This window comes from Trachypithecus francoisi, unplaced genomic scaffold (genome assembly GCF_009764315.1).
Source record: "Trachypithecus francoisi isolate TF-2019V2 unplaced genomic scaffold, Tfra_2.0 Lachesis_group17, whole genome shotgun sequence".
Classification (NCBI taxonomy): Eukaryota; Metazoa; Chordata; class Mammalia; order Primates; family Cercopithecidae; genus Trachypithecus; species Trachypithecus francoisi.
Window position 1 is genome coordinate 76,840,348 of NW_022681462.1, and position 26,440 is coordinate 76,866,787.

General features: G+C 41.5%; 1 protein-coding gene across 2 annotated transcripts in view; it reads left to right on the top strand.

The window, feature by feature from the left end:
- Positions 1 to 26,440, top strand: part of XDH (xanthine dehydrogenase) — a 74,406-nt gene that overhangs the window by 45,866 nt on the left and 2,100 nt on the right. For both annotated transcript variants that reach the window (XM_033176128.1, XM_033176126.1), the window contains exons 24-35: positions 680 to 766; positions 14,794 to 14,985; positions 15,137 to 15,282; positions 16,038 to 16,119; positions 16,654 to 16,749; positions 17,362 to 17,490; positions 18,169 to 18,243; positions 19,167 to 19,219; positions 21,642 to 21,756; positions 22,529 to 22,594; positions 24,254 to 24,442; positions 25,061 to 25,237. In XM_033176128.1, coding sequence (XP_033032019.1) covers positions 680 to 766; positions 14,794 to 14,985; positions 15,137 to 15,282; positions 16,038 to 16,119; positions 16,654 to 16,749; positions 17,362 to 17,490; positions 18,169 to 18,243; positions 19,167 to 19,219; positions 21,642 to 21,756; positions 22,529 to 22,594; positions 24,254 to 24,442; positions 25,061 to 25,237 — 1,407 coding nt within the window. The remainder of the gene's footprint in view (positions 1 to 679; positions 767 to 14,793; positions 14,986 to 15,136; positions 15,283 to 16,037; positions 16,120 to 16,653; positions 16,750 to 17,361; positions 17,491 to 18,168; positions 18,244 to 19,166; positions 19,220 to 21,641; positions 21,757 to 22,528; positions 22,595 to 24,253; positions 24,443 to 25,060; positions 25,238 to 26,440) is intronic.

Genomic DNA, 26,440 nt, shown 5'->3' on the forward strand with positions numbered 1-26,440 from the left:
AGCCTTCACAGGGTTCTGCCTAGCTCTAGAAACCTGGGAGCCCTCTCTCCATGAACTGGCCTTGAACATGGCCTTTGACCTATTCTGAGTTTGTTTCATGATTTAACTCCCAGCAAGGGATTATAGTTCTCTTAGCCCCAAATTCTTGTGGGCCTGAAGAGAGTTCCTTGATCTTTCAGGGTCCCAGTTTCTGTGTGTGTAAGACAGCCTGTGAAGGGTATTTTAACAGTGTACATAAGGTCAAGGGTGTGCGTGCTCCTGTGAAATACAACTTTTTTTGTCTTCTGACCAAAATCTGTGAGGGGACAGTCCAGTATCTTTCCTAGTTTCTCTTCCCTGTGCTCCCCTCCCTGCCCTATCATGACCAACTTTCTCTTTCCAACCTCCTTACTCCCCTCCTAGACCAGAAGCCAGGTGCCAGTAGCAGGAAGAAGGGGTGTGGGGACAAGGGTGTCCAGGGGTGGGGAGCCAAGTGTATGCCACTGGGGAGAGGTCAGGTCCTCTCTTCTTCACTTGTTACCTTCTGCTGACTTTTGAAGGTCACTCTTTTCTCATGGGATGATGTGGTGTTCTGTTTATTTCCTCCAGGTGTCATAAGTGGGAGGGAGGATCAGAGAGACACAGAGAGGTGGGGGAAAGGGGACTTCGGATAAATCACTCTCCTTTCTCCTTTTATCAGGTTGGCTTCATGAAGACTGGGAAGGTCGTGGCTCTGGAGGTGGATCACTTCAGCAACGTGGGGAACACCCAGGATCTCTCTCAGGGTGTGAGTAGGACCTGCAGCCGCCCCTGCACCCAGAGCTGACTTCAAGATCAGCCTGTTCCCACACAGGCTCGAGCCTCCCCAATCCCAGCCTGCTACTGTTGCAGTAGTCTCCTAGTGGGTCCTCACCTTCAGGTTTCCCATCCTTGATTAATCTCTATAGCACAATGATGATCGTATTATTTCTCTGGTTAAAAACCCATCCTTCCTGTTTAAGATAATTTGCCAAGCTAGCAAAGTTAGTTACAATGTTTTATGTACAGTGTGGTAGCATTGTGTGTGTGTATATGCATGGAATAGTAATATATATACTTAAACTAATACTAATATATATTACTATATATAACATGCATGGAAAAGTGTCTGAAGGAACATATACCAAACTGTTAACAGTGATGATCAAATTATTAACAATGATTGGAATGGTATTGAGAGGGGTACACACTGTCATTTTCTATGTTACACGTTTCTGAGATGTTTTAATTTTAAGTAAGTCTAATTGCTTTTTTTTTTTTTTTTTTTGTTGAGACAGAGTCTCGCTCTGTCGCCCAGGCTGGAGTGCAGTGGCCAGATCTCAGCTCACTGCAAGCTCCGCCTCCCGGGTTTACGCCATTCTCCTGCCTCAGCCTCCCAAGTAGCTGGGACTACAGGCGCCTGCCACCTCGCCCGGCTAGTTTTTTGTATTTTTCTGTAGAGACGGGGTTTCACCGTGTTAGCCAGGATGGTCTCGATCTCCTGACCTCGTGATCCGCCCGTCTCGGCCTCCCAAAGTGCTGGGATTACAGGCTTGAGCCACCGCGCCCGGCCAGTCTAATTGCTTTTTAAAAAATTATTTCATTGAAGTATAATTTACATACGTAAAGTTAATCCATTTGAATTATATAACTTAATGGTTGTTAGTAAAATTCAAGAGTTGTTAGACCACTATCACAATTCAGTGTTTGAACTCCCATCACCCCAGAATGATCTCTTGCATCCATTTGTAGTCACTCCCATTACCATTCCATAAGCCCAGGTCAGTTAAGTCATTTAATAGAACCATTCACTATGTAGTTTTTTCTGTTTGGTGTCTTTCTCTCAGAATAATGTTTTGTAGGTTCATCTATGTTTTTGTTATTATTCTTTCTTTTGAGACAGTCTCGCTCTGTCACCCAGGCTGGAGTGCAGTGGCACTATCTTGGCTCACTGCAACCACTGCCCCCGGGTTCAAGCGATTCTCCTGCCTCAACCTCCCAAGTAACTGGGATTACAGACATGCACCCCTATGCCTGGCTAATTTTTGTATTTTTAGTAGAGACAGGGTTTCACCATGTTGACCAGGCTGGTCTCGAATTCCTGACTTCAAGTGATCGGCCCGCCTCAGCCTCCCAAAGTGCTGGGGTTACAGGCGTGAGCCACCATGTCCGGCCCATCTTTGTTATAGCATGATTTAGTACTTCACTCCTGTTAATTGATGAATAATATTCCATCATAAGGATATACCATATGTTGTTCACCATTCACCGCTTGATGGACATTTGTGTTGTTTCCAGTTTTCTGCTTTTATGCATAATACTGCTCTCATACTAGTTTTATGTAGACATATATTTTTATTTGTCTTGAGTAAATTCCTAGGAATTCCTAGGAATAGAATTGCTGAATCTGTGGTGAGCTTAACATTTTAAGAAATAATTGCATTTTCATGGGCAGAGGCAGCCTGGCAGGCACTGGGAGAGCTGGGCTTTATTATTACTAATATTCTACAATTGTTTAAATAGAAGGAACTTTATAATGAAACAGTTCAGAATACTGGCTCAAGAACCTATGTCAAGATGAGCTGAATTTTAGTAAATTATTTTAGGAATTATGATGAGCTAATTGAATTAGGCTGGTGACAATGAGAGGAATTTACATAACAAGTAAAACTTATATTAAAAATGTTTAGATATTTGCTTCTATAGGTGTCACTTTAATAAAATACCAATTTAGTTTTACTTGTGACTTGTCAGGTTAGTAATAACTTTAATAGGCTTTATTGGGACAAGCTTACTGCTCTTGTGGGAGCTCCTCTCACAAGTAGTTGTAATGCCGTAGTATAACTCAGGATCAGTAGCTTGAGATGTTATTGTTTTTCTCTTCATCTTTGACTTGCAAAGAGCCTCCCCTTTTTGGATCCAGACATCTTTTCTGAATCCTGGTTCCACTAGTATACCTGCTCTCCTGTGATCCCAAATCATAGTCAATGGTGCCTCGAACATAGCACCTTCAGCTAAAGGCTGCCTAGTGCTCTGAGGAAAGCTTGCTGATTATCTTCCTGCTCTACTCACCCCAAAAGGCAGAAAAACAACATAGTCAGTCCTGTGCTCATTTGTAATTGTAAAGATCAGTTATATATGTATTTGTAATGAGAGCAAGTATATAGTCATTATAGGACAAATTTAAGAAGTTTAAAATATCCCAAAGTAGAATTTCTATATCTAGTCTTTTGTTTTTTTCGTGAATATTTGCAAGTGATTACCATTAAATTCACACATGACAGATTAATCTGAAAGATCAGAGAGACTATGTTATTCCTGGCCGTGATAGAACTGCTCCTGTGGTTTGGGACAAGTAACAAAACATCTGCTTGAGTTTTGTTTGCAAAATACATTATTAATATTGGACCTACCTCAAAACATATTGAGGATCTGTGAAATGCTAAGTTCCCAAAATAAAATATTGCCGATTGTCTTTTTATTGAAAGTAAATTTCCTCATTAAGTCAATCTGCCTTCTCTAAGTCACAGTGCTTAAATCTCAGGATTTTTTCATTAGGAGAGACCTGTCATTAAGGATTTGTAGGTGTAATTGCTTAGCCTCCATTATTGGTGCTTGGGATAGAGAGGTTTTAGATTTTTCTGTTTTTTGTTCTGCCTCAAAGCTCAGTTTATTGAAGACATTTATAAGCTATTGGATCATCACTTGAATCAAGATTTTGACTAGTGAGCTAAATTGTCCATTTCTTATGATTTCCAAGTTATAGTCTGAGAAATGGCTAATTTTAGTAACTGTCCTATCATAAATTAATGTTGGAATAAACTGAAGCTGGAAATAAATACTTCATGAAAACTGGCTAAAGTCTGAAATAAATTACCTGTTTTATGTCCAATAGCTACTACATTTGATAGAACAATTTTGAGAAACATTTCATTCTTGAAGGCAACATCTGACATGGTTCTCAGCAAGTTGGAATAGTAAAGATGGTGGGGTTGTTTTGATGAGTGGAAGCAGCATGTTTGTAGCATACAAGTTGTTCAATCATCTTGTGCTATTGACCTAAAAATATGTCTTAACTCTTCATCGAGGCAAGCCTGGTGAAGCCTTTACTTGTTACTATTTCAACAGTTGGAATTAGTTGCACTTTTTACTTGATGAAACAAAACTATACCTCTGAATATTTATGGATGCTTTTTACTAATCAGGCTTGTGTTCTTAATCCAAATTAGTAAAGTTTTATGGAAGCTGAAATGTAATACAGTAGTCTCCCCTTATCTGCAGGAGATACATTCCAAGAACCCTAGTGGATGCCTGAAACCTCAGATAGTGCTGAACCCTTTATACACTAAGGTTTTTCAATCTGACAACCAAGGCAGCTACTAAGCGCTAAGGGGCAGGCAGTATACAGTGTGGATAAGCAGGACAAAGGGATGATTCACATCCCAGGCAGGACAGAGCAGGAGGTCATCAGATTTCATCACTCGGGACAGCTTGTGATTTATTTTATTTATTTATTTTTTGTTTTGAGATGGAGTCTTGCTCTGTCACCTAGGCTGGAGTGAAGTGGTGCGATCTCGACTCACTGCAACCTCTGTCTCCTAGGTTCAAGCGATTCTCCTGCCTCAGCCTCCCAAGTAACTGGGATTATAGGCGCCCCACCCCAACATGCCCAGCTAATTTTTGTATCTTTAATAGAGACTGGGTTTCACCATGTTGGCCAGGCTGGTCTGGAACTCCTGACCTTGGGTGATCCACCCACCTCAGCCTCCCAAAGTGCTGGGATTATAGGCATGAGCCACCGTGCCCGGCCGACTTGTGATTTAAAACATGAATTGTTTATTTCTGGAATTTTTCACGTAATATGTTTGGACCAAGGTTGCTTTGGTTAACAAACTATGGAAAGTGAAATTACAGATAAAGGGGGTTACTGCTCCTTTGCTCTGAAATTGATGTTTGGGTGATCAGGAGCAGGTAGCCAATGGAAAGAGCACTTCTGAGTGATAAGTAAAGGAGTTTCTCTGGTGGCCTTTTCACATTCTTCAATGTTCAAGCATATTTTTCACTTACCATTTTCTCTTTCACCTCATTTTGCCTCACCATCCCCCATCTCTGCTTATTTCTTAAACCCATTGATGGCACTCATTAAATTGTGTTCAGAGTGAATGAATCATTGTTCCTTAATATCCTTTTCAATATGCCACAATTTAGGACACTTTTAAAATTTCCTAAAACAATATCCTAATCTGAATAATGACTAATTTGAGCCACATTCCCACCTCTATCTCAGCACACACTGCCAGTCTTCCCCAGGATCTCCTCTTAATTCCCCACCACACCTCATAAAATTGGAATCAAAGAAATCTCACTCTGTCATTGTTAATCTAAGAATAAAAGCACTGATTTTAATACTGCTTTACTAGTTTCAGCCATCTAAGTAGGTAGGCCTCTAGGTATTCTGCAGCTCACTGGTGGTCTTGACAGCCATTCATACATGTTTGTATTACATTATTTTTCAACTAAATCACAGTTGGAAAAAAACATCTTTAATATTTGCCCTTGGATCTGTTACTGCATCACTAGCACTTGTGATGCAAAAGGACACTGTGCCTGTACTAAAAGGGCCAAGAGTAAATGCCTCTTTTTTTTTTGGTGTTTGTTTTGTTTTGTTTTGTTAAACATGTCTATAGAGTTGGTTAATGCTAAATTTGTCAAATAGCCCTTCTAAAATTATTCTTGTATTTAAAAAATAAATGGATCTACCTAATTTTTATTGATTTTTTTAAAAAAAGAAATGATCAAATTATATTCCAGAGTGACTACGCCATTTCATATTCCAATCAACAACCTTTAGGGGTTCCACATCCACAGTAACACTTGGTATGTGTGTCTTTACCCACTAGAATTAGTGGGTGTGAAGTGATAGCTCATTGTGATTTCAGTTTGTGTTTCTTATATGCTGTGACCTTGCAGAACTCATTTATTAGTTCTAGAATTTCTTCTGCAGATTCCTTGGGATTTTCTCTGCAGGCAATCATTATCATCTGCAAATAGGGACAGTTTCTGTTCTTCCTTTCCAATCTGCAAGTTTTAATCTCTTTTTCTTTACATACTGTGATGGCTAGCCAGACCTTGCAGAACTATAGGTCATATATCCTTGCCTTGTTTTTACTCTTAAGGGGAAGGCATTTAGTCTTTCATCATTAAATATGTTATTGGTAGGGTTTTGTTTGTTTGTTTGTTTTTTGTAGATACTTATGATCAGATTAGGAAGTTTCCTTCCATTTGTGTTTTCTGGACATCTTTATAACGAATGGGTGTTGAATTTTGTCAAATGCTTTTTCTGCATTGACTGATATGATCATGTGATATTTTCTTCTTTAGCTTATTAATATGGTGGATTGTGTTCATTGATTTTTTTAAACACTGAACCAGCCACTGTCCTTGGAATAAATCGGCTTGGTCATGATATAATTAATACATTGCCAAATTGTATTTGCTAAAATTTGTTAAAGATTTTTGGATCCATATTCATGAGAAATATTGCTCTGTAGTTTTTTGTTTTAAAATTATACCATCTTGGTCAGGGTTTGGTGTCAGGATAACATTACCTTCATAAAATGAGTTAGAATTCCTCTTCTAATTCTAGAAGAGATTGTGCAGAATTGGTGTTAATTCTTCTTAAAATGTTTGGTAGAATTTTCCAGTGAAATCATTTGGAACTGGAAACTTCTTTTCTGACAGCCTTAAAACTATTGGTTAAATTTCCTTAATCGTTCTAGGACTATTCAAATTATCTATCTCATAATGAAGCGGTAGTTTTGTATTTTGAGACATTCATTTTAAAATGTTTTGTTTTTAATTGTTATGGGTACACAGTAGTTGTATACATTTATAGGGTACATATGATGTTTTGATGCAGGCGTACAGTGTGTCAGGATAAACAAATCAGGGTAATGTAAGTTTCCATTACCTCAAGAATTTATCATTTTTCTGTGTTAGGGAACATTTCAATTCTACTCTTATTTATTTTTAAATATATGATAGGTCAGGCACGGTGGCTCCCGCCTGCAATCCCAGCCCTTTGGGAGGCCGAGGCGGGTGGATCACGAGGTCAGGAGATCGAGGCCATCCTGGCTAACATGGTGAAACCCCGTCTCTGCTAAAAATACAAAAAATTAGCCAGTCGTGGTGGCAGGCGCCTGTAGTCCCAGCTACTGGGGAGGCTGAGGCAGGAGAATGGTGTGAACCCAGGAGGCGGAGCTTGCAGTGAGCCGAGATGGCGCCACTGCACTCCAGTCTGGGTCACAGAGCCAGACTCCATCTCAAAATAAATAAATAAATAAACAAACAAACAAACGATAAATTATTGTATATTTTTAAATATTATAGTCCCCATATTGTGCTACTGTATACTAGGTATTACTCATTCTATCTAGCTATAATTTTATATGCATTAACCATCCCCACTTTATCCCCCGTCCCCCCTACCTTCCCCAGCCTCTGGTAAACATCGTTCTACTCTTTATCTCCATGAATTCAATTTAATTTTGTCTAAGTTATTAAAAAATTTATGTGTGTAAAATAGTTCATAGTGTGTTCTTATTTCTCTTTTGATGTCTTCAGGGTCTGTAGTGGCATCCCCTGTTTCAATCCTGATATGAGTAATTTGTGGCTTCACTTTGTTTTTCTATCTTGCCAGAGGTTTGTCAATTTTATTGCTCTTTTTAAAGACCCAGGTTTTTGTTTCATTGATTTTCTCTATTGTGTCTATTTTTGATTTCACTGATTTCTGCTGTTATCCTTATTATTTCCTTCACTTCGTTTGCTTTGGATTTATTTTGCTTCTCTTTTTCTAGGTTATTGAGTTGAAAGCTTGAATAACTATCTGAGAATGTTTTCCTCTTTTTTAATGTATTCAATTGAGTGCTATAAAGTTTCCCCTAAGCACTACTTTAGACAGGTCCCATAAGTTTTGGTATGTGTATTTCATTTTTTTCTTGTATTTTTGGTCTGCTTGTTTGTTTCTCTGACACTTTCTCTTTGATCCCTAATTATTTAGGAGCATGCTGTTTCGTTTCCAAATGTTTATAGATATTCCTGTTATCTTTCTATCCTGAGGCTTTCTATTGATTTCTAGTTTCATTCCATTTTAGTTGAAGAACACATTCTACAGGATTTCAATTCTTTCAAGTGTGTTGAGGGTCATATCATGGCCCAGGACATAGTCAGTTTTGATACAAGTTCCATGAGCACCTAACCAGAATGTGTATTTTGCTGTTGATGGACTGTGTATTAGCTTCCTGTGGCTGTTATAACAAATCACCACAAATTGGGTGGCTTAAAATAATGAACATTTATTTTCTCACAGTTCTGGAGGCCAGAAGTCTGAAATCAAGGTGTTGGCAGGACCGCACATCCTCTGGAAGCTCTAGGGAAGGATCCGTTCCTGGCCTTTTCTAGTTTCTGGTGGCTGGTGGCACTCCTTGACTTGCGGCTGCATCACTCCAGTCTCTGTCCTTGTCTTCCCATCACCTTCTCCTGTGTGTCTGTTCTTGTCTACCTACACATAATTCTCTTTTACAGAGACATTTGATTGCATTTAGGGTCCACTCCAATAGTTCAGGATAAGCTACTTCTCTCCACATCCTTAACTTTATCACATATTTTGCCATATAAGGTAGTATTTACAGGTTCCATGATTAGAAAGTGAATATATCTTTGGGGAGGCATTTCTTTTTCCTACCACAGGTGTAAATATCCACTAGATCCTGATGGTGGTGTTGAGTTCTTCTATACCCTTCCTGATTTTCTGTCTATTTTTTTCTATCAATTTTGAGAGAGGAGCATTGAAATCTCCAACTGTAATTGTGGATTTTTCTATTTCTCATTTTAGTTCTACCAGTCTTTACTTCATAGATTTTTCAGCTCTGTTATTTGGTGCAGACACAATTAGTATTGCTGTCTTTTGGGAGGATTGACACTTTTTTCATTATATAATCTCCTTCTCTCTGTCTCTGGTAATTGTATTTGCTCTGAAGTCTATTTTATCTCATGTTAATAAAGTCACTCTTGCTTTCTTTTGATTAATGTTTGCATGGTATATCTTTTTCCATCCTTTTACTTTCAACTTGCCTACATTATTATATTTGAAGTGATTTTCTTGAAGATAGTATGTAATTGGGTCATGTTTTTAAATCCATCCTGCTAATCTCTTTTAATTGTATTTACACTATTTATAGGTAATATAATTACTGATGTGTTGAGGCAGAAGTCTGCCACTTTATTTTTTGTTTTCTGTCTGTTCTATCAGCTTTTCATTTCTCTGTATTCTTTTGTGTGCCTTGCTGTGGCTGGGTTACTTGGACATTTTTTTAGAATTTCATTTTGATTAAAAGTATCTCTTACATAGCTTTTTTAGTATTGCTCAAGGTATTATGTTATATATATACAACTTATCGCAGCCTACGGAAGGTCTCGTTTTACTAGTTTTGGTGAAGTATAGAAGACTTACCTCCCTTTATGACTCTGCCCTTTCCCATTTACATTATTTTTATTTTAAACACTTTCTTTACATTCATTTAGAACCATATCAAGACAGTGTTTTAATTTTTGTGCAACTATCAGACAATTTTAAAAACTGAAAAGAAAAGCTTACTGCTTGTACCCAAGATTTTGCTTATAGTGTTTTTCCTTCTAATTTTCCAGGCTTCCTTCTTTTATCCTTTTCTTTCTGTTTAGAACTTCCTTTAGTCATTATTTTATTGTGGGTCTGCTGGGGACACATTTTCTTAGTTTTCCATCTGAGAATGTCTTGATTTTTTTCCTTGTTCCTGAAGGATAACTTTACTGGGTGTTAAATTTTGAGTTAACAGTTCATTTCTTTCAGCACCTGAGAAACTGCCACTTCGTTCTGGTCTCTGTGGCTTCTGATGAGAAATCCTTTCTCATTCTAATTAGGCTTCCCCTATAGGTAAGTTGTCATATTCTCTGGGTGCTTTCAAGACTTTTTCCTTTGTCTTTAGTTTTCAGAAGTTTAATCATGATAGGACTTATCACAGATTTCTTCAGGCTTATCCTGTTTCAAGATCACTAAGCATCTTGAATCTGTAGGTTTATATGTCTTGAAACCTTGAAAACTTTTCAGTTATTATTGCTTTGAGTACTTTTATGCTCTTCTCTTTTTCTCCTTTTCTTCCAGATCTCCAATGGCTTCAATGTTAGGTCTTTTGTTATAGTACCAAAGGTCCTTGAAACTGTTTGTTTTTTTTTCATTCCATATTCCCAATATAGTTCAGACTGGATAAAATACCTTATTCTATTCTTCATTTCACTGATTCTCTTCTATGCCCCCTCTCTTCTGCTGTTGAATCCACCCAATAAGTTATTTATTTTAGTTGTTGCATTTTCAATTCTAAAAGGCCCATTGGTTATTTGTGGAAGCCTTTTATTTGTGTCAAGTGTGTTCACAATTGATCTTGGAGGCATTTTTTTTTTCATGGCTGCATTAAAACTATAGTCAGATAATTTTAACATCTTTGTCACCTCAGTGATGGCGTCTCTTGGTTATCTTTTATTATTCAGGAAGTTTGAGATCTTCCTGTCACTTGGTATGACAAGTGATTTTTCACTGAAACTTGGAGAAACCCACCACTAATGTACAGATGATGGCGGTGATGATGATGGTGATAATGATGTTCTGAGAGCTTGGATCTTATTTAAGCCTTCTATTTTAATTGGCTCTTTCTGACCTTGCTTTAGCAGTGGTGGATGCCACCTCATCACTGCTAGGTGGGGGTAGAAATCTTGATCTTCCACTTGGCCTTTGTTGATACTCAGGGTAGGAACAACTACTTACTTCTGGGCAGAGGTGGGAGATCTACATTCCATGTGCTGTCCATGGACATCATGGTGCAGGTGGTCTCTTTACCACTGGCTTGTGCTAAAAGTCTTGACTCTTCCCTAGACTTTTTCTGACACCACCAGAATGGAAGGGAAGAGTGATGTGTCTTTGTTAGGTGGGTGGGGAAGTCAATGTGTTCTCCAGTGACTCAATCATGAGGTGTAGGTACAGCCTTATGACTGGCCATCAGCAGTGAAAGTCTTGACTCCCTACCTGGTCTCCTCTGGCACCATCCCAGCAGGAGTGTTGGGGTATCTCATAACAGCCTCGTGAATGTGAAAGTCTAGGCTCCCACTGAGCTTTTGTAGGTGTGAGTAGGAATGAGACTACATTTTTGTGTGTGTGATGTTTGACTGGGGTACTTATTGTCTAAAAGTGTTTAGTTTTGCTTGATTGCCCTATTCCTGGTCTTTTGACTAGAGATAAAAGGATTTGGGATATAGAGTGAGCTTTTTGGTCTCTGTCATCATTGGCATTTCTGGATTGCCAGCTCCTGCCCCAAGTCTGGGATATATAGATGAGGCAAAAAGGAAACCCCTGGAACTCACCATCATGTCATTCCTTGGGTTGCAAAATCCCTCCTGGGACTGCCTTTTTTTTCCTCCACTTTTCAGAGTATTCTTACATTGTTGTTGTGGTTGATTTTAAATAAATGTATAGAATTCCAGAGTTTTTAGTGGTATTTAGTGGGAGTATGTAAGTGGAAGTCTCTATATTATACATCAATGCTGAGTTTCTCACAAGATAGAATCCTGAGTGATGTCATCAGTAATTATCGTGTGCTTTCATGTTTAGTCTCAGTTGATGCTCCTCCAGTCACATTATAAATGACCAGGGTAAGACCAGAAGTGGGAGCTACACACTCCTCATTATTGTGGTCACAGCTTTAGCAGATGAACTTGGAGTATTGAGTTGTTTAGAAAAATAACTAGAGGGTTTGGATGAAATAAGGTCAATTGTGAGAATTAACAAATTTATTTTGGTGGTACCACTTTTTACAGTTTTTTAAATCTTAATTTTGTAACCATAGTAGTTACATATGTATAGATTCTTGTTAAAAAAAAAAAAAAAAAAAAAAAAAAAAGAGGTGGCTGGATGCGGTGACTCATGCCTATAATCCCAGTACTTTGGTTTGGAAGCCGAGGTAGACAGATCACTTGAGGTCAGGAGCTCAAGACCAGCCTGGCCAACATGGCAAAAGTCCGTCTCTTTAAAAAAAAAAAAAAACAAAAAAGTTAAAGTTTTCAGGAAAAGCTGACATTCCCCTTTACCTCTTTGGATCCCACTCTTCTCTGCTAGGTGCTGCCTACTGGGCTCAGTTAGAAAACTTCACTCTTCAGTTCTAGGGTTAAAATTGTTCAAAAAAAGAGGTATTATTATTTCATGTTCTCACCACGTATAAGACATGCTTTTTGGCATGGGAAAAAATCACATTGAAAAACGTACAGTCTTTGTCCCTAGACACTTTACAAGATTTTTAATTCAATCCAGCAAATATTTATTAAGTGCCTAGGGTGGCCACATGAAGAAGGATATGACATTGTTTCTGCCTTCAAGAAATTCACAATATGGCTGGGGAAATAGATGATAAAAGAAACAGAAATACAAGTTGATAAAGTACTAGGGAAAGCAAAAGTAGAATTAATTGCGACATAGAAAAATCATCTAGGATGAGTAAGACTGAAATGATCAAAGACACATAAAGCAACTTGTGGGAGAGAGAGAGTACACATAGGAAAATAAAACCAAAATAAAACAAACAACAAAAACATGAAAACTGCCATTGATCTTTCCAGAGAGATGAGATATTACAACTTAAAGAAGGAACAGAATGTTACTAAAATGGAGCAATCAAAGAATAAAAAAGAGCTCTCATGAATTGATACTATGAAAGCAGAAGGGTTGAAAGGAACTTGACAAATTTCCCAAAAATGGAAAATAATGTGAAAAAATAGAGAAAATACAAAAAAAAATTGAGGATTAGTTCAAGAGGTTCAAATCATAAACATTTCAGAAAGAAAGAATGGAAAAAACAGAGACGGGGGAGCTATCAATAATTCAAAAAATTTTCCAAAACTGATGGACATACATTTTGGGATTAAAACAGCACATTCAATAACCAGCACAATGAAAGAAAATAGACCTATGCCAAGTTATAACATTATGAAATTTAGAAACCTGAGGACAAAGAGAAGATTTCACAATTTTCAGGAAAAAAACAACCCTTTCCAAGAGTTAGAAAGCCATTGATTGGACTTCTCAATAGCAGGAAGCTAGAATGTACTGGTAAAATGCCTTCAAATTGCTGAGAAAAACTGGAAAGCCTACTTCCAAATTAGGATTCTATATACAGCAGAATCATTAATTAAAGGTGAAAGTAGAATAAAGACATTTCAGACATGCAAGGTGTCAAAGATGTTCCTCTTTGTGTACCCTTTCTTATGAAGATATTAAAGGATGTACTCCAACAAAATGAGGGAGTAAAATTTAAAAAGGGAAAGGCATGGAATCCAGGAACAGGAGATTCAATATGGAGAGAGATGAAGGGAATCCCTGGGATGAATCCGTTTACCCCTTTGGATCCCACTGGGGGATTTCAGATTTAAATCCTTAGGTAACAGCTGAATAGCAGGTCTAGTGGGCAGCCAATTTAAATCAGAGTAGGCCAGATGGCTCTAGGATAGAAAATCTAATGTGCTTGAAAATGTTGGAAGCAGGGCTCACGAGGGAAAAGAGAACACATTAGAAGCAGATTTTTAGAATTGGGGAAAACTTTAAGTTGGCTTAGTAATAAGTACATACCAAATGAAGCAGATGAAAAAATAAAGACAATTATTAACCCCAGGATGAAAAAAGTATTATCAAGGGAGAAGAAATTGTAATGTAACTACATGGTTCAGCAGTAAGTAATGTTTACAGAGTTATAATATTAAATTGACTATTGATCTGATCAAAATACTACTATACTGGGAAATAGGAAGCTGGTAGGGGTGAGGGCTGGAGGGAGGGGGCTAAGCCAAAACTAAATTCTCCTTTTCCGTAAAAGAAAGGCAACCTAAAAGTCCAAAACTGAAAAAGTCAAGACATAGCAATGTAGCCACATTATCTAGAGATGTGTAAGTTTATCTAAATAACTTATAAATGATAAGCTATGAGAATTGCAAGTAGTTGCTTCTGGAGACTGGAAGGAAGGAAAGTGGAAGAGGCTACTGTTTTTCATACCATGACTTACAGAAGTCTGCGACACTTCAAACTATTTGCAGTACAACTTTCATGGTGGTTTCATTAGTTTTTATTAATTAATTTACAATGAATTTTTAAAAGTTAACTGTTTTCAAAAAGAGGCAAGTTCCAACTAGAGGCTCTGGGAAAGGCTTCTCCACAGAGGAGCTGAATGAGGGGACTAGTAGGTGGATAAGGTGCAGTAAAGTTGCTGCTGCAGGCTGGGCTCATCCCTGCAATCCCAGCACTTTGGGAGGCCAAGGTGGGTGGATCACGAGGTCAGGAGATCAAGACCATCCTGGCCAACATGGTGAAACCCTGTCTCGACTAAAAATACAAAAATTAGCTGGGCATGGTGGTGTGTGCCTGTAATCCCAGTTACTCAGGAGGCTGAGGCAGGAGAATCGCTTGAACCAGGGAGTAGGAGCTTGCAGTGAGCCAAGATCACGCCACTGCACTCCAGCCTGGCAACAAAGCGAGACTCTGTCAAAAAAAAAAAAAAAAAAAAAAATGCTGCTGCAATATCCTGGGGGAGAAATAACTTGGGCTGAAGAAGAGCAGCTGTAGTGCAGAGGGGAAAGGCAGGCAATGGATATGGCCCTCAGAGTTCCTACTTTGAGGAGCCAGTGAAATCAGCACACTGTTCTCTCCCATTTTTGTTTCCTCTGCTTCAGATTATGGAACGAGCTCTATTCCACATGGACAACTGCTATAAAATCCCCAACATCCGGGGCACTGGGCGGCTGTGCAAAACCAACCTTCCCTCCAACACGGCCTTCCGGGGCTTTGGGGGTCCCCAGGGGATGCTCATTGCCGAGTATTGGATGAGTGAAGTTGCAGTGACCTGTGGGATGCCTGCAGAGGAGGTAAGCGGAGTATTTGGTAGCACAAGTCAAAGTGGTTTGGACTACTTAGGAGGAGAGTGGCTTTGTATCTTGGGCATCTCCCATGGGGGCCGCCCCCACCCCCACAGTCTCTTGCCACCAACAAGGCCTCTTTGTCTCTCTCCTTGGGAAGGTGCGGAGGAAAAACCTGTATGGAGAAGGGGACCTGACACACTTCAACCAGAAGCTTGAAGGTTTCACCTTGCCCAGGTGCTGGGAAGAATGCCTAGCAAGCTCTCAGTATCATGCTCGGAAGAGTGAGGTTGACAAGTTCAACAAGTAAGCACTGGGAGTAGGGGTCCAGTTGCTTTCCTGGGTTTCATATCCTACAGCCTTTCTGCTGACCCCAAAATAGGAAGCTAGTAATTTAGTGGATAACTTATGAGACTGCTGAGTTTGCCAACTCATTCATAGCCATCTCTTTGAGATCTTATAATGATCTTCAGCCTGGGGCAGGTGGGCTCACAGCCTGCAATCAGTGTCATAGTCTGTCAGTTGTGGTTCATCTTTAAGCATTTGTAAACCTGGGCACACCATATTGTAAAGAACACTGGCCCAGGACCAACATGTCACAGTTATACACCTGCCTCTGACACCAATCTATAAATATGAATTTTGGAGTCACTCCATCTCCCTGGGCCTCAGTTTCATCATCTGAAAAGTGGACATAATTGGACTGGCTCTGTCCTCCTCACAGAGTTATTCAGACAATTAAATATAAAGCACAGAGAAGGCTTTATTATTGTCAGCAAAGCACAGTGCCTCCTGGAGATAACAGCCCAAGACCACCAGGGCACTCTGACCCAGTACAAGTTGCACTCAAGGAAGACGAGTGTTGACACTAAAGTCAAGACCGCCTGGAGTGGGCTGTGCACCAGCTGACCGTTCTCATCTTTGTCTTTTTTGGGGCATAGTTCCATTATTACAAGACTGTATGGGAAACCCCAAGGATGTCCTGTTTTGGCTTGATCCAAAGATGTTCATGACTTCAACATGGTAGAGAAGTTTCTATAAGAATGTTCCTTTTTCTCTAGGGAGAATTGTTGGAAAAAGAGAGGATTGTGCATAATTCCCACCAAGTTTGGAATAAGCTTCACAGTTCCTTTTCTGAATCAGGTAATTGCTTTATAGAATTGTGTCTATCTCCGCTGGACTGGGACCCCATTTCCCCCTTGTTTACAGCATTGCAAGGGAAATTTCATTGTCACTGGTAACAGGGCTTACTGGAGGAACTCTTTGCTATTTAAATGAAAGTTGAACTTGCACAGTCCTATTTGTCCAGTAAGTCATGGGCAGTGAGACTCAGAGATCTGGGATCAACCTCTAGTTCTTACCTTTCCTTACTATCGGACTGGTGAGAGCTACTCTATTTTTCTTGTTCTGTTTCTTCACTTACAGGGTGAGGACAGATATTTGACCTATTTCCCTTTGAGAACAAGAGAAACAGAGAGAAACATATGAAAACCTTCTGCAAACTACTGATGTGCTATATAATTAAATCATGAGATTCATACTGCCATAATTTTTGTCTGAGATTTACATCCAAAATGCTGCTGGTTCTCTTGTTCCTGGGCTCCATACCTTTGGTCCCAAACTTTACTGAATTGGAATTTACTGACTTTTGTGTCTGGCATCCTTCTCTTTCCCTAGGCAGGAGCCCTGCTTCATGTGTACACAGATGGCTCTGTGCTGCTGACCCATGGGGGGACCGAGATGGGCCAAGGCCTTCATACCAAAATGGTCCAGGTGAGCAGCCCTCTCTAGCACCGTGGTGTCTGTTGTTAGGGGAAGTGGTATAAGAAATTGAGCAGTGGGACCTACCAGAGCAGAAGCAGGCCCGGGGTCTGGCCCCGGCCCTGTCGCTTATGTCCGTGTCACCTCGGGCAAGTCTTTTCCTGCACTTGAACTCAGTTTCCTCAACTGTGCAAAGGAGTTGGCCAGGTGACTTCTGAGGACATTGCTATTACCAACATTCTCAGTGTGTGAGGTGGGCATACTGTGTGTGTAAAGGTTTCCCACATTCCAAAAGACTCCTCGGAGTGGGGTGAGGACAATGAGCTGGATTAGAGTCAGCACATCTGCTTGGCGCATGGAGACTGGCCAGATTGGATCTTGTGAAAAGTGAGTGTTAGTGTAAAAAGGCACTGTCAGTTTATGAATGCTTTTACCCAACCAAACCACTCCAACAAGTGCTCCTTCAAATTCAGCCAGATGTGAGGACATCCTAGACAATGGGATTAGAGCTTACAAAATTGTTTTCTTGCCTGTAACAGTGAATGTGAATCCTGTCTTGGAGAGAAGGCAGCCAAGCCCCATGATAACCCCTTCCCTAGAGGGCAATGTCTTCTCTTTTCGCAGGTGGCCAGCAGAGCTCTGAAAATCCCCACCTCTAAGATTTATATCAGTGAGACAAGCACTAACACTGTGCCCAACACCTCTCCCACGGCTGCCTCTGCCAGCGCTGACCTCAATGGACAGGCCATCTACGTAAGGAGCCCGTGGGAGCCCGCAGAGCAGAGGGCCAGCCCAGAGCTGTGGGCCTGGAGAGTCTCCCTGGGTGGGAGCTAGAAGGGTTCCTTGCAGGCTCTTTGGCTCTGGCCAGGCCTCTGGCTCCCTTATCCAGGAGGATGCTGTTTCTCCAAACCTCAAGCTAAAAGAGAGGCCCAAGAATCATAATCACTGCCCTCAAAGCTGGGAAGGATGAGTGCAGGATGGGGAAGTGAGGATACTGAGGGAAAGCAGAGGCTTCTGGAAATACTCCCTGGTTCTGGAGCTGGCAATAGGACAATGGGCTGAAGCTGAAATTTGATTGTAGAGTCAAGTTGGCCACACTTGCTCCTCTCCCATATGGGGGATGTAATCAAACAAGGAGTTTGAGGGAAGAAGACAGCTCCCTTGGGATCCCTCAAACATTGCACCCTCTGTCAGTCTAAGAATTGGGTCAGGAAGTGCTCTCCAAGCAGGGACTAGTGGTGGCCCTATTGGCCAGGTCCTGTGGATTCTATCCTGGACCTCGGTCATTCTGGAGTGGGTGGTCAGGCTGTTTGAGTGGCACTCTGGGCACAGCATTGCTTGGAGGTGGCCTTGCTGGGGCCCTCGGGTTTTGCCTGGGCTATTGAATGCAGAGGAGTGATGTGTCTGGGGTGCTGGGGGTGTTTACTTTAGGCGGCTTGTCAGACCATCTTGAAAAGGCTGGAACCCTACAAGAAGAAGAATCCCAGTGGCTCCTGGGAAGACTGGGTGAGTCTGAGCGGATCCAAGTCCCTTTTGCAGAGGAGAGGGAAATCGACAGCAAGGTCTCCGTTCCGACCCCGAACAAGCAATAGGAGACAATATTCTAGTCAGAACAGCAGACAGAAGTTGAGGTGGTTTGTGTGATTTTACAGGACGAATACATGCTTATCCTGGCTGGGTTGCTTTCTCTGTAGCTTTCGTCACTGAGGGAGGTCATTTGAGGGAAGTTTTTGATCCAGGATCTTGACAGCCTTGTGGGAATCAGGGTTTTGGCTACCTGAGCCTGAGAGGATGGGTGTCTGCTGGACATGCCTCATCGGATTGTACTGACTCACCGAGTCTGCTCTCACACCCCCTTTGTCCCAGATGAACCTGGTTTTCCTCAAATCTCCATCTCTTGAGTCTGGGTCTACTGAGATTCCCTCTGTGAGAGCGTGGGGAGAAAACATCACCCAAGAACTTCTATCATTCCTGTGATTTGGGGAATGACAGAACAAGTACTTATAATAAGAATGAGCCCAATTCTCTGACTTCTAGATCAGTGGCCTGAATGTCAGAAATCTCAGAGGGAGGCTGCAAGGGAGTCTCTCGCAGGTGGGAGGCTGTGGCTCCTCCAGTAGGGGGAAATATCAATGGCAGCCCTGCATCCTTCCCCAGTATTGGAGGGGTAGAACTGGGCAGAAGAGTAGCACATCAAATGTGACCCCACGTAAACCAGCTCAGTACAAATCTTCCTCAATAGATTGAAAGAAAACATGCCATTTTTCTCAGACTCACTCATCTTACTATGCCTTCTTTGATCTCTCCATACCACGTGTACCAAGCACATGAATGTAGCTTGGCTTTGGTAGTTGGGTGAAAGCTTAGTGGCAGGTCAGGGTTCCTGAAAACCCCACTTCCCCTGCCTGATGGCCATCTCCGCTCCTCAGGTCACAGCTGCCTACATGGACACAGTGAGCTTGTCTGCCACTGGGTTTTATAGGTAAGTATGGTGCTGTCCTTGCCCAGCTCGTAGTGTGATGTCATCTTAACCTCACTGGTCTGCTCCAGCACCAAATCCTGCCAGGCTGTGGTCAGGAGAGAGCAGCCCCACTGAAGCTCTTATCTCTTCAACAGACTTCCACTAATTTCAGTCTAAAGATGCTCTAAAATATGTGGAATAGCCACGCTGTGTGCCAAGGGGCAAAAGCACCAGTTGTGTGTCAGAAGACCTGACTTCTAATTCTGATCTCAGGGTGCACCATTTTGCCTGAGGAAGTCAGTGGTCCTACTGAACCTGTTCCCCTGTTTCCTTACTGAAGACATTTTAGGGCCAGTCACCTAACCATTCCTCCCTCAGTGTTCTCCTGCAGAAACCAGGGTGTGTAGTGTTATGAGTTAGGCATTGCTGTTAGCTATGCGTGCTTCTTTGTACTGTGTGTGGGATTTTTTTATAGAATGAGAGGAGGATTTAGAGCACATGGTCTTGTTACAAAATGCAGAATACAGTGGAACCTTATTAATACAGGGAGATTTTCAAGAGAGTGTATGTCTTCTGCAACTTTAAATGTAGTAGCAGCATGAATAGCTAGAGACCCTGCCCATCTGACTTAGCAGCTGTAAAAAGATATGATCATATGTACTGTCAGTCATCATGTTTTAGCCATCTCTGGCAATTTTAACTAGGACCTTTTCTTTCACAGATATTTGGACTATTTTCTTTCAATATATTTGGAAAATAATTCAATGTTTCTTTAAAATATCTTGTCTGAATGTATGGATATATAGATGCATAAATATATATATGTATAAACATTTCTTATACATATATAAGCATAAATATATATAAATGTATGAAACATTTATTTTCATGTGTATATGAATATATATATAAGCATATATATGTTAGGCATATATATGTTTATACACATATAGGGCATAGATATGTATAAATATATATACACAAAAAACATTTATATGCCCTATATATGAACATATATATGGCTAATACATGCGTATACATATTACACTGATATATATGCTTTATACATATATGTATATGCCTATATACATGTATGCATAAGGCATATATATGTATAAACATATATTCACACACAAAACATATCTATGCCATGTATATGAACATATATAAGGCTAATATATGTGTATAGATATTACACTGAATATATATATGTATTATACATATATGTATGAGGCATATATATGTGTAAACATATATACACAAAAACATTTCTATGCCATATATATGAACTATATATGGCTCATATATATGTGTATAAGTATTACACTATATATGTATTATACATATATGTATATGGCATATAAAAGTATTATACATATATATGTATAAGGCATATATATGTATAAACATGTATATATATGTGTGGTGAAGAAATGTTTTGCCAATGCTTTCTAGGTTATTAATATCTGACCTACACATACATAAACTCATTTTCTCATAAATTCCTATTACTTTTCTGGAGTTCATGAAACTAAGGTTTTATAAAGGTGAAACCAGATGAGCATGGTGACAGTTGGAAAAACAGAGGTCAAAGGGATTGGTGGTGTTTTTTTCTGGGAGTTGGTGGTGTTTTATTCTGGGAGAAGGCTTTTCCCTCAGCCCCATACTGGTTTTGTTTTTGTGCAGATGTGCCCATATCAGCTCAGGTTATCCCTGTGTAGTATATGGAATAACAGAGTCAGTGTACTGTAAACTCTACGTGTGTGAATACACATGTGCAAATGCATAGATATACACATATATTTATATGACTCAGGCAAAAGTGGAATTGTATAAGGTACTCCAGATTGAAAATTTTTTAAATGTATAAGGAAGCATTTGTTTCTATTAGTGTCATTTCCCTCAAATCATTTGTTGAACTTTCAAAGGGACCAGCAGGTGGGGAGTGGCTGCTTAAAGATGCACCCAGGTTAGCATGAGATACTGATCCTATTAACTTTCATCTTGAGAAGGTAAGCAGGTGAACTTGTGTGAACAGTCTAAGAGCCACCACAGGCAGAACCTTCTGTCCTGAAGACCTTGGATTTTAATTTAGTACATCCTTTGGAGTGTGATTTTCACGTCCTTCATGAGCCCAGACAGATCTATTACCTCTGTTTCTACTGTGGAGAAGCCAGCATGATATCAAACACTGCTAGGCTATACAGAAAGAGTATGGAAGGGTTACTGGCAAACTAGAGGAGAGCCCAGAGACAAAATGTTCTGGAATAACTGGGTTTCATTAACAGGTTCAAACTGTTCAAAACACATGGACTTTTTTGGAGAACAGCTGAATGCAAAAACTTGTGGGGTTTAAAGATGTTGTGTGTCAAGCTGTGCGTGCATAGGGAAGGGGGTGTGTTCATGTTAATACGCGCGCAGTATCTTCTCTTTCCTTTCCCAGAACACCCAATCTGGGCTACAGCTTTGAGACTAATTCGGGGAACCCTTTTCACTACTTCACCTATGGGGTGGCTTGCTCTGAAGTAGAGATTGACTGCTTAACAGGAGATCATAAGGTAAGAAGTTTGCAAAACTTTAGTACTTAGTGGGAAAGAAAGAGAAACAACTGAGTTGTAATACCAAAAGTTGATAGAGACAAACTTTCTGGTTGGAAAAATAATGCCTTACATTAAGGATAGGCAAACATCCTATGAAGGGCCACAGAATAAGTATTTTAGGCTCTGTGGGCCATGCAGTCTCTGCTTGAGCTACTGAACTCTACCATTGAAGTGTAATGGCAGTCACAGACAGCTTGTAAACCGACTCTGTTCCAATAAAATATGATTTATAGACACTGAAATTTGAATTTGAATGGAATCTCATACGATTTTTACTTGTCACAAAGTATTCTTCTTTTTATTTTTTCCAGCTATTTAATAATGTAATTATTATTACAACAGACCCCACAAAAATAGGGTCGAGTTGGATTCAGCCCATGGAACATAATATATTGACTCTTTTGTACCTGATCTACCCAGACTCAGATTCAAAGCCCCAGGCTGGGACCCCATCTGACTACTCACGTATGAGTGTGTGTTATTTCCAGTTACTGAGAGATCATTGCTGCTCCCCATCCCCTACTCCTACAAACCCAGACTCCAGCAGTGATGGTGGCAGCAGAGATTTGGTGGGAATATTCACACTTCTGCCTGAGTACACCCAGGGCTTTCTGCTTGGGAACGTACCCTTTGGTTGGCATTTGTAGTCTGAGGGTCACCTTGAGTCATCTATCATATTCCAAACATCTTTTTCTTCTCTAACTGCTTGTAATTTTGCTGTCTCCTCTAGAACCTCCGCACAGACATTGTCATGGATGTTGGCTCCAGTCTAAACCCTGCCATTGATATTGGACAGGTGAGGCTTGGGAGACCAGGATGGTGACAGACTTGGCCACCGATGTGCCCCATTCCCCTCCTGGGACCACCAGCCACAGCATGTTGTCCAAGGTTGTCTTCAAATAGGCTGAAACATGGAACCTAGGGAGTTCTCCCCAAAGTAGAATTTAGATTGGTGATAGCCCAACCAACTCTCAAGACAGAAAACAAATTAATATAGATTAACTTGGGAAGGGCACTCACAACTCAAAGAACAAGATGAGGAATGGGGAACATGGCATGCACATGTGGACATGCACACACACCCAATTTGAGTGCAATCACAGCGTAGAATGGAGATTGACTTTGGGATCAATGCCCAGACAGCGGGTCTGAGGTCAGAGGAGTTTTCTGTCTTCTCATTCCTCCTCCACCCAGAACAGCTTTTGTACCCCAGGAAGCAGATGCTGCCAAACATGGAGTGGTGGAAGGCTCCTGGGAGCAAAACACAAAGGCTTAAGCAGAAGTAGTAAAGGGAGGTCCCAGAGAAAACTGCTTTAGGAGAATATTGGATTACTGGGAAGAATAGGTGAAATAGGGCTGGGCCCTGTGGCTCACACCTGTAATCCCAGCACTTTGGGAGGCCAAGGCAGGCAGATCACCTGAGGTCAGGAGTTCGAGACCAGCTTGGACAACATGGCAAAACTCCGTCTCTACTAAAAATACAAAAATTAGCTGGGTGTGGTGGCATGCACCTGTAATCCGAGCTACTCAGGAGGCTGAGGTAGGAGAATTGCTTGAACCTGGGAGGCGGAGGTTGCAGTGAGCCAATATCACACCACTGCACTCCAGCCTGGGTGATAGAGCAAGACTTAGTCTCAAAAAAATAAAATAAAATAAAGAATAGATGAAATAGGAGAAAACAGAGGAGGAATCAAGAATTCAAGACTGAGCATCTGGTAGAAAATACAAATTGTACTTCTCAAAAATGGATAACTACTGAGTATACGAAAATCTGGCCATTAGTCAATCTGTTCATTAATTCATTGAACAACCATTTATGGTCCCCTACTGTGGCCAGGCACCAAGCCAGGCACTGTAGACCCAAAGGTGATTGCCAGCTGGTTTCTTTTCTGAATGCTCATTGAGGTACGGTAGTGCCGCATGTCACGCTTCTGAGCAGGGGGCTGAGAGGGCAGATGTGTGGGCCTGTCTAGCATGGCAGTTACCCTAGGAGAGACCTGTAAGCTGAACTGCAGTGAGGGCACTTTCTCTCAGAGGACAGGCAGGGGTGGGCATTCACAAAGGCTGGAGGTAAGTCTCAAAGAATCTACTATCGATAAATCCTCCTGTGAGCTTGCTTCTCAGCTTTGGCTCACCATTTCCCCAGCAGCAACATGGAAGGAACATCTCCATCTGCACTGCGGCAGGTGTTAATGGGAAACACGCCCACCAGCATGACCTTCCTAGAATCACTGACCTTCCGTGTTAATGTCTTTGCTCTGTCTGAGCCAAAGCCTGGCAGAAGTCCAGATAGGTTATCCCAGGGCTGGGGCAGGATCCAGGGAAGCAATAGAGGACTGTTTTAGCTACATTCCAGGCTGCACTGCAGGTGGGGCTTTGTGTCCATTGTGGCAAATGGTATCTGTCCTCAGGGAAGAGGGAGGCAAGCTAACTATGCTCTCTATCCATCCTGTAGGTGGAAGGGGCATTTGTCCAGGGACTTGGCCTTTTCACCCTAGAGGAGCTACACTACTCCCCCGAGGGGAGCCTGCACACCCGCGGCCCTAGCACCTACAAGATCCCGGCATTTGGCAGCATCCCCATTGAGTTCAGGGTGTCCCTGCTCCGCGACTGCCCCAACAAGAAGGCCATCTATGCATCGAAGGTACCATTGCTCTGGCTCTGTGCCGACGCCCAGAAATTTTGCTCCAATGGGTGTGTCTTAGGGCCCTGGAACCTGCATTTTCAGCAAGTTATCTTTAGTGATTCTGATATAGGTGGTCTCTGATCTATACTTTGGGGGGAGAAAAACCAACCTATGCTAGAAAGTGTTTTAATTCTTGTTTGTTCTTATCCCCATAATTCCTGCAAATGCTGTAATATGACTATGGTGCCTGTAAATGTTGGCTGCTGAGTTGCAGGTCCTCGGCTAGTGACTGAGGAAAAGGTTAAAATTCATATCAGATTTTGTGCTCTGTAAAATACAATTACCGACTATAACTTTAAATGGTACATTATATTTGCATGATGTCATCAGAGAAAATTACACAATGAGTGTTCAAAGAAATATGTCCATGAGGTCCGGTCATGTACTAGCTTGATTGTTCTTAGCCCCTGATCAATTTTGACTGTGCCTTCCCGCTGTATTTGGTGTGGCCCCCGTCAGTGCTTTCCTGGCGCCACCAGCCCTCCTTGTGCAGAGTTTGACCTCCTAGGTCCACTTGATGATGTGGAGGCGGGACCAACTGCCTGAGCCCCTGCCCTGTGCCCTGTCTGTGTTCAGGCTGTTGGAGAGCCACCCCTCTTCCTGGCTGCTTCTATCTTCTTTGCCATCAAAGATGCCATCCGTGCAGCTCGAGCTCAGCACACAGGTAATAACGTGAAGGAACTATTCCGGCTAGACAGCCCTGCCACCCCAGAGAAGATCCGCAACGCCTGCGTGGACAGGTTCACCACTCTGGTATGATGCCCTTCAAGCGTCCACTCAGTCCAGGGGAGGCCAGGGATAGGCTGGCAAACTGCAGGGAAGGTTCTGCACAGAGGAGAGGTGTTGGGCTCTCTCTTAACTGGGCAGCCTTGCATCAATGGCCACCATTCATTGTGCACGGTATGCAGCACACACATTCGAACTTGCAAGAGAATAACGAGAAACTTCCTTAAAGCTGTAGCTTGTAGCTGGGCCTCTTTAGAGATGGGAGGAATGTGTGGTGCACAGTCATAACTCACAGATTTTATTATTTTCCATCTAGATAAGGGTGATGGATGAAACTCCAGAGAGCCTAATCTTTAGTATCAGTCAGTCGCCAGCATTTTTGTTTTAATGTATGTGAAGGACTCTGTATGAATATTGGGGGGATAGAGGGAAAAAGAGGAAATAATTAATTAGATCAGCCATATTTGTCCTGTGATTATCATGTACCATTCTGATACTGGGGACACATAGGTGTCCTTGAGGACTTTGCAACCTTGGGAAACCAGATGATTCCATTATAGTGTGATTGATGACTGCTTTGAAGGTGTATGTGGCAGAAAGTAGTAGAAGAATTCCGTAGTCATTGGAATCACTTTAACAAGCACCTATGTGATACTTGTCGTTGGCAATGCCTAACAAAAGAAGACTTTGCTAGGATGTTTGCTTCCACCGTAAGGATCTCAGAACCAGCCCAGCCTCTGAGTGGTGCTGAAGTGGGCTCTGCACTGTGGCTTTAATTGCCTTTGCAACTGCAACCTGTGTGGAGTTAGCAGGACTGGGTTGTTCCTGATACTCAGGTTGGGCTTCCTCTTTTTAAAATTCAATAAGCCTTTTGGATTTAGAGGTAAAGTGGGTACACGTGGTCCCAAGTGGGAGGGCACAGGAGAGCCCCAGGGGCAGACAAATCTGCCATCCCCAGACCTCAACACAGCGGGTGAAGGAGGCATGTGGGTCCCCATTCAGGTCTTCCTTGGGTCTACCAAGAGCTTTAGCTATGGAGTGAGAACTACACAGACCGCGTGGCACTCCCAGGCAGTGAAGATGCCCACAGCTGTGCAGCAATCTACCCACAGCCCAGAACCTTCCCACTATGGTTCCCAATGCTGACAATCACCCAAACCCATTTCCCTGAGAGGAGTAGGCTGCCAATAAGCTCCCACAGGTTGCAAGGTGAGCTCTTTGCAAACAGTC